General features: G+C 42.9%; 1 protein-coding gene across 3 annotated transcripts in view; it reads left to right on the plus strand.

Annotated features, from left to right (window-relative positions):
- pacs1b (phosphofurin acidic cluster sorting protein 1b) overlaps window positions 1-4,175 on the plus strand; it is a 71,321-nt gene extending 67,146 nt beyond the window's left edge. For 2 of the 3 annotated variants that reach the window (XM_086279038.1, XM_086279040.1), the window contains exons 16-24: window positions 635-789; window positions 1,033-1,143; window positions 1,231-1,333; window positions 1,420-1,462; window positions 1,552-1,594; window positions 1,676-1,817; window positions 2,564-2,802; window positions 3,270-3,389; window positions 3,474-4,175. In XM_086279038.1, the coding sequence (XP_086135164.1) occupies window positions 635-789; window positions 1,033-1,143; window positions 1,231-1,333; window positions 1,420-1,462; window positions 1,552-1,594; window positions 1,676-1,817; window positions 2,564-2,802; window positions 3,270-3,389; window positions 3,474-3,592 (1,075 nt within the window). In that variant the 3' untranslated portion in view covers window positions 3,593-4,175. Of the gene's footprint in view, window positions 1-634; window positions 790-1,032; window positions 1,334-1,419; window positions 1,463-1,551; window positions 1,595-1,675; window positions 1,818-2,563; window positions 2,803-3,269; window positions 3,390-3,473 lie in introns of all 3 variants that reach the window. The other variant, XM_086279031.1, reaches the window with a different exon arrangement.
- The last annotated feature ends 4,058 nt before the right edge of the window (window positions 4,176-8,233 follow it).

Genomic DNA, 8,233 nt, shown 5'->3' on the forward strand with positions numbered 1-8,233 from the left:
TGCAACGCAGTGCCTGTATTTCTGCTGTTAAAAACACCTCTGCAGCACATTCATGGATAGAGCCTGGTCAGTGATTATTTAGCAAGTCATGAATACACATCAGTAATAGTACAGAGGACCAGTTCCACAGTCTTAGTGCAGTTTACGCTCTGAGCTGCCATCTTGGATTGTGAAGTTGGAGTTAGATTGGCTTCTCCAGCTTTCCGAGTGGGATAGTGTATCTTGAGAGGGTGTTCTGGCTGAAAATTAGTAGGAACTCTGGATTTCTGACTTCAAATGGAATTCAGTATAAAAAATGAAGGGCAATCCACACAGGAAACGTCCTTAAAACTAGAGTTTTCATACACCTGTGTGTACTATGTCCTTTAAAAACGCCCACAGTCTGGGTTCCTGAGCACTGAATGAATTCTCACTAGTTTGATGTGCTTCATCTCAGATGTGCACCAAGGCACATCTGTACATCTGTAGGACACACTGTAATAAGAAATCTATTTTTTAAGGATATTTTCCAATAGAGATTAGGTTGTGTTTCTTAAAACAGGAATGTTCTTAGTATGTTTTGAGACAATGATCAAACTTTTTGTTTCTTGAGTAATGAGTATTTCTCTCTCTCTCTCTTTCTTTTTCCCTGTAGCTGCAACTGTAACTCGTCCATGCCCAGACCAGTGAAGGTGGTGGCGGTGGGCAGCCAGAGCTACCTGGGAGCCATCCTGCAGTTCTTCGTCACCCAGCTCGCCAACAAGACATCTGACTGGCTGAACCACATGCGCTTCCTGGTGGTGCCGCTGGGTGAGAGAGCCTGCTTTTGTCTCCTCCTGCAGAGTCAGACCGCAGCGAAGTTTTACTGCTTTGCAGGAAGTGATGTCTGGTGCACACAGTCACTTGTCTGCATGCTAATTGGACTTTGGGAAATGCTGTAACTTGTTAGTATGTCTTGCTTGTTGGCACATTGGTAGGAGGAACAGGCAGTCGTGTTAGCTCATTAAACTCCTCGATCCTTCCTCCTTCCCGCTCTTTCATTATGTTCATCAGGCTCTCATCCTGTGGCTAAACACCTCGGAGCCCTCGACAATCGCTACAGCTCCTCCTTTCTGGACGGGGCGTGGAGAGACATGTTCAGTCGCTCAGAGCCGCCGCAGACAGGTACCACACGTGCCGTCTCCCCTCAGGACGTACTTCAGCGTTTCGCACGTTTATTCACTTCTCCAATTGTTTTATTTTCTCCTGCAGATCAGTTGGATGTGGCAGGAAGAATTTCCCAATACATCAGCGGAGCTACAGTAACACACCAGCTGCCCATCGCCGAGGCCATGCTAACCTGCAAGCACAGAACGTGAGTACAGATGTCAGCGAACACGCGCCAGATCTTTGATCTTTTAGGTCTTCTTTAACAAACACCGCTCACTGTCCTTTTCCCAGGCGAGATGAAGACTCCTACCAGAAGTTCATTCCTTTTATTGGGGTGAGAATTCTACTCTTGAGTGGGAACTTTTTACCTTTGCTGCTGCTCATCTTCAGGATCTTTGGCTGACATCCCTTCTTGTTTTCCAGGTGGTGAAGGTTGGTCTGATCGAGTCTGGTCAGTCTCCAACAGGTGAGTGTTTGGAAAACGTCAAAAGATGTTAAAAAAGAATTCGATTTAGGGTTTCACGTTATTTCCATTTGGGTTATGAAGGAGATGCAGAGGAGGGTGTAGCAGTGAGCCTCGCTGTCCCCTCCACATCACCACCCTCCCACGGCTCTCCCACCGGGATGATCAAAGAGACAGCCACGCCTCCCTCCTCTCCCTCCATGGGGAGCGTGCTCACAGTTCAAGGGTAAGAGTTCTCTAACATTCATATTTCTTTACAGGATCTTGTAATTATACTGATGTGCTTTAAATCAAGTCCTCAGATGTAGATATTTAAAGAACCGTTTATTTTATTCAGGTTGATTTTCTGCATTTGTGTATGTTTTTCTGTTGATGTCTCAGCTGTCAGCATGCATGTTGATGATGCTGTCAGTACTGAGCTGTGGCAGAGGGATAAATGCCTTTTAATCAGCCGTCTGCTTGTTCTTTAAGCAAACAGGCAGCGAGTTGTTCGTGTTTCTCTGAGATCCTCTTCCCAATCGAGGCTCTCTTTGATGCTTCAGCCACTGAATCAGATGTTTTTTTTGCTGCAGTGCCTCTCTGCAGAGATCACTGATCTGATCTTTTACATTTCGTCCTCTGCAGAAATTTTTTGGGGAGTGTGTTGAACATGATGAATGAAATTCAGCTCTCAGATTCAAGTCGGTCTGCTCGTGAAGCTGTTAAATTATCTTACAAATGTGTTTGTGATGTAAAGAAAAGTTAGATGTATGTATGTCTCATAATTGGACCAGAGCAGAACCCCTCACTGCATCTGTGTATTCTGCTGAAACTAAAAACTACAAATAATGTCAGATAAATATGTTAATAATTAAGTTCTTCACAAGTTTGATATGAGAGACCAGAGAATAATAGGAAAGTTCAGTTACGATGCTTTATAGTTGTCACGAAGGGCCTGAGGAAGTCGCTCATGCACGCGCTGTCTGTCCACAGGAGCCCCAGCATGTCCCACGGCGTGGACGCCATCGGCCTGCAGGTGGATTACTGGCTGGCCTCTCTGGCAGAGAAGCGGCGGGAGGGAGAGCGACGCGACACGGGCTGCAAGAACACGCTGAAGAGCGCCTTCCGCTCGCTGCAGGTCAGCAGGCTACCAGGCGGGGGCAGCAGCGATCCACAGGCCCAGGTCAGCACCATGGCCATGACTGTGGTCACCAAGGAGAAGAACAAAAAAGGTGAGGCGTTGCAAATCTGATGCTTTAAATCATTTTTATGATTATGGCTTCACTTGAAACTAAAATTTGTAATATTAATAACGATTGATTAATTTCACTGATTTCTTTCTTACAATGATCCCTGTATTGCATTCAGCACAGACTGAGGCCATATTACATTGTTATCACTAAATAAGTGTTTTTGACTTGCAGGCTTGTTGCAGTTAGCCAGGTTCCCTGCAGACAGGCCCTAAAATAGTTACTGCAAAGCCCTTTGGACAAGTCTTTAAAAGGAATCCCTCAGATCCATGTTCAGAGCGCATACTCTGAGAAGCAGGGTATATATATGTGTCCTCTGTAGTGGGATACTAGAGATTTAAATGCAATTGAAGTAAGCCAGTCTAAATCTAGACTCACACACTGCCACCCAGTCGCCGTCTCCCTCCATCACACAGCACTTTGACTCTGGTGTTTGTTCCTCCCTTCAGTTCCTACCATCTTCTTGGGGAAGAAGCCCAAAGAGAAGGACGTAGACTCCAAGAGCCAGGTCATCGAAGGCATCAGTCGACTCATCTGCTCGGCCAAGCAGCAGCAGACCATCCTGAAAGGTGAGCTGGATGATCGCGAGCAGCTTTGTTTCTTTCCTGCTCACATTGTAGCTTATCCTCACCGTCGTTTCCATCTCCCACCAGTGTCCATAGACTGCGTCGAGTGGAACGACGTCAAGTTCTTCCAGCTGGCCGCCCAGTGGCCCACTCACGTCAAATACCTACCTGTCGGACTTTTCGGCTACAGCAAGCCTCCCTCGTAGGGCCGAGCGCCTCGACTCCTCTAACCGGACCTGACCTTTCGACTGCCCTCCACACAAACCCCACCTCTCAGCCGCCCGCAGAGCTGAGGGAGGACATAAAGCAGCTGGACTTTCTCCTTTTCCTTAATCTCATTTTGGCTTCAGTTGTCTTATTTGTCTTTAGGGAGAGGAGGGAGGGCAGCGCTGGGGTGCAGTGCTGTTACTAGTCACTTTATTATTGCCCCCTTTCTGTGTGTGTTGGTGTGCTCCGTGAGTATGCATGCACACGTGAATGTACAGTATGTGTGTGTGTGGGTGTGTGTGTGTGTGTTTACAAGGGGACTACAGCACAAGATTATTAGCTAACTGCCTTTTATGTTTCCGTTCTATGGAATGCAGCAGCATGCAACCACTCACCGGTTTCAAAGACTGCCCCCGCCCCCCTCAGAAGACCCCCGATCCTCACGTGCATGCTCTAAACTAACAGATACACCAACCATGTGCCGCAAACAAACTCCAAACTAGTGCAACAGCGCCTCAGCGTGTGCACAAGTCACTAAGAACGTGCAGCCAAATAACAAAGCTGGCGTTTAATGGATTCCCCCCCCCCCCCCCCCCCCCCCCACCCTATGTTAGCAGAAAAAAAATGCCCTTCAACAAATCCTGTTGGTTTATTTTTTAATTTCAAGGGCTTCCATACTATATCTATATATATATTTCCTCTGTAGGTGATTTGGATGTCTAATGGCAAATATTTCCTCTTAAAAAAAACAAAAAAAAGAGAGAAAAAAACAACAACCTGTAAATGTCAAGTGTCCTTTAAAAAAAAGTGCAGTAGTGAGAAATGTCCAACCCTTCCCTGCAAAGCTGTGTCGTGATGCATAGTGTTTGTTACTGTGAAGAGATCCAAGACATCAGGGCAGGGGCTACCGTAGTGTGCATTTTCTTTCATCTTTATTTGCTATGCACTTACCGTACGATTACACGTGGACCGTTTTGGGTGTTTAACAAAATAACAATAAAGGTTTAACTCTCGTTAACAGCAGAAATAAATACATATGCAACAGAAAGCAGCAAAATGCATGTTTAAACCATCCGAAACTCTTACAGCACTTAACGGGAAAAGCTGTTGTTTTTTCTTTCAGTGTTCGTGCTGTAAAAATGGGAGTTAGTTACTTGCAGTGAAGCACAACGTTGTGGCCGATGTCTCCCCCCCCACACCTGGAAAAAAAAACAACCTGTCTTCATTTTATTGGCTAGACTGGCAGCTTTGTTTTCAGTGGGAACAGCAGACCTGGTGGAAACTCTCACAGAGCGTGCTCGTTGTCTTTCGGCTCCTTACTGACCTTTTTTCGTTGTTGTTTGTTTTTGCCTCTCCACTACACGCTTTCTCTAGGATGTCATGAGGTGATTAGTGAGTGTACAGTAACTGGTAACAAGTGTGTGTTTGTGTGTGTGTGGTGTGAAATACATGTAATGTGATCAGAAACTTTAAAAAAAAAATCACTTGAGAGGAGGAATTGTTTTTTTACCATGTGACAGAGGGCATGCAGCTGGTGTGTAAGTGTGCGTGTGTGTTGATGTCAGTGACTATTCGATTAGAGCTGCAAAAGCTGCAGTGGTCATCTTGTTCACTTTGTAGACTGGCACAAGGCGAATACAGTTTGTTTTTCTTGATTAAACAGTAAAAATTGGACAAGCTTGAAGGTTAACTGAACTTTTAATGACAGAGGGAACCATTGGAGCTAAAATCTAAGAATATTTGTGGATTTATAAGTTGTTTTTAATGATTCTGCCTTGTGTCACCTACATCGTAACACTCTCCAGTGAAGTATTACTAATACAGCTTTTTTAAAATAGTGTTAATGCCAATTTCTTGGTTTAAATGACTTTTTTTTGGTTTGTTTGAAAGTCAATGTCAAAGTGTTTTTTTTTTGTTTCTTTTTCTCCTGTGTCGGCGTTTAAAGTGTTACAGTTGTGATGTCGGCGGCACATGTCCATCTCTGTTTTTCCTCTCCTGTTACACAACGCTTCGCTAACGAGTGGTCACCGCCGAGCAAACACTCAGCTAGCTGCGGATTGATTTTTTTTCTTTTCTTTTTTCTTTTTTTTTTAGGGATTTCAAAAAAATTTGAATGTATTGAATTCAGTTTACGTGTGAACGACTGATTAGTTTTGTTAAGACAGTAGAGATCACAGACTTTTAGAAATGAGGCTCCTCTTTTTCCTCGTGATGACAACCACTGAAGGCCCTTACAGACAGAGAGCTGCCTTACATACAATATGTCGGGTTTTAGGGTTCCTGGATGATGGACTGTGGTTTGACGTAGAGGTTGCTCGATCCAAACTAAAAACAGGAGGTTTCATTCCACTACTAATTCCTTTAAAAGATACTGGCTTAAGCGTAAAATGCTGCATTTGCTGAAACAAATCAAAGACCTTTGCTAAGAAAATAGAACAAACTTTTAGTACTACTTTATTGCAATGATGCGTCAAATAAGAGTTGGTGGAGACCAAAACTGAGCTAAAAGCATATTCTGTTGTGTCCCCCCCCCTTTAGAAACTAAAACAGTTCCCACTCCACATTTTAACTCCTTCCAGTAAAGTCAGCCAGAGTTGAGTTTCTGCATCGTTAGGTCAGCAAAATAAGAACTGTGAAAATAATGATTAAAATACTAGATGCACTATATGGACAAAAGACCTGAGTCAGCTACATGTTACACATGGAAACGCATGCTGTGAAGCTCCCGGCGCACAGTTTTTGTGCTGATGTTAATGTCTATGCCATATCCCTCATCGCTCGGTGACCCCACTCTGTAACTTTATGTGGTCGGGAACTTCGTGGATAAGTTGCCATGGTTACTCCTGTTTAGTAATAGTACTTACAGTTGACAGTGGGATATTAAAGAGGGAAATACTTCAATGGTGGCACCCTGTTACAGCACCTCACTCAAATTCAGTGAGCTCTTTGCACCCGCCCATTCTTTCACAGATGTTGTAAAGGCAGACTGTCTGGCTAGATGAATGATTTTTGTGGCAACGGGTCTGAAAACAGTTGAATTCAAACATTAGGAGGTGTGTCTCAATACTTTTGTCCATATAATGTATATTAGGACTCAGTCAATGAGGCAGTGGTTCTTTTCCCCACTACATGGGAACCTCAAAACTATTTGCTAAATGTATGAACTCGTAGTGTTGAAATAGTAGGTTTTTCTAACTTTAGTATGGAAGTGTGGTACGGCATTTTTAAATTTGCGAAATTTGTACAATATTTGGAACGAAACCTTCAACTTTTTAATGTAAATTGTAGCTGGGCTCGAGTATCTGCTGTTGGAAGAGACCTCTAATTGAGTCAAAATGCTCTTTGCCTTGTAGTATTGTTAGTCAAATTATTGCAATGATGCGATTTCCTGAAATTAAGCGTAGTCTTGTCATGCCTCTTCAACTTGTGCGCTCAGAGGGAGATCACTGAAACTGAGCATTAGAGGTATTAAAAATCACTGCCAGAAACTAAAATGTGAAGAAATTGTGAGACTATCCAGAGATATGTAGGTTTTTGGTGGATGCTGATAGCCTGAAAACACCCTACATTAACAACAAAGTGATCCTTGTTTTGAAGTTATTGCATTGTCAACACAGTCTCATTCCTTATCACCTAACAAAAACTGATTTCACCCCATTTACATGTTCTCCTGCCGTCTCTCTGAACAAGCTGGTTGTTCTGTGTGTGTAAGTCCTGAAAGTGTTGCTGTGTATTTCTTTTTTTTTTTTTTTTTTTTTTTTAATACCTGTACCTCTGTACCTGTGTCAATGTGTTTGTGACGATGGTTCTTCTGTCCTTGACTAGTCGTGGTTAGAGATTAGGAGCTGTTCGGTCCATCAGTAATCTGTCAGTGGTCAGCAGTGTCTTTCTCTCTCTGCCATCCTTCTGGTGATGAGAGAGTCTTCTTCTTCACCAAGCCTCCACAAGCTCACCTTTCTGAGAGCATGCCATTACCCCCTCACATGTTTTAATTTAATTTAATTTTGCCACCTGTCTTCATGAAAATGTGAGTTACCTGTGAAAGCAGTAGATTTCTACCCGACCGAGGTTCTGCTCAGAACAGAGCGCCCTGAGCTTGTGGACTTGTGAAGAGTATTTTGCACATACCATCATTTCTTCAGCAGCAGTCTTCAGCTTTTTTGCCTTTTGCCTATAACAATACTATAAGAAACAATGATGCTTGTACATATCAGAATAGTACTTGTTATATTGTATTCTTTATTTTTTTGCTTTTGTTTTTTTTAATTTGACATGTTTTGTAGTACCGCTTTTTTCATGATTACGTTTGTCAATCAAACAGATGTGGGATGAGAAGTGGAAGTGTTTCATTGTTTCATTGTTTTTTTTAAATAAAGATATTCTTGATTTGTAGCCCTGTCTCCTCTTACTGGACTACAGATGTGTGCTTGTACTACAGCTCCATACAGCTTATTTCTGAAGTGGAACAAACTGATGCAGACACTGTAGGCTGTCTGGGTAAATATCACTTAATATGTGCTGCTCAATGACGTAAAATTGCAGAAATAATGGGAACTTTACTAATTATAGTCTTTGTTGGAGAGTAAAATCAGATTTCTGATGAATACATAAAGTGTAAAAAGTATAAATTAAGCTTAGCA

Source organism: Aulonocara sp. 'chitande type north' Nkhata Bay, linkage group LG3 (assembly GCF_057382095.1).
Source record: "Aulonocara sp. 'chitande type north' Nkhata Bay isolate Kocher_YH1m ecotype deep benthic linkage group LG3, A_spYH_male_GT1.1, whole genome shotgun sequence".
Taxonomy (NCBI): Eukaryota; Metazoa; Chordata; class Actinopteri; order Cichliformes; family Cichlidae; genus Aulonocara; species Aulonocara sp. 'chitande type north' Nkhata Bay.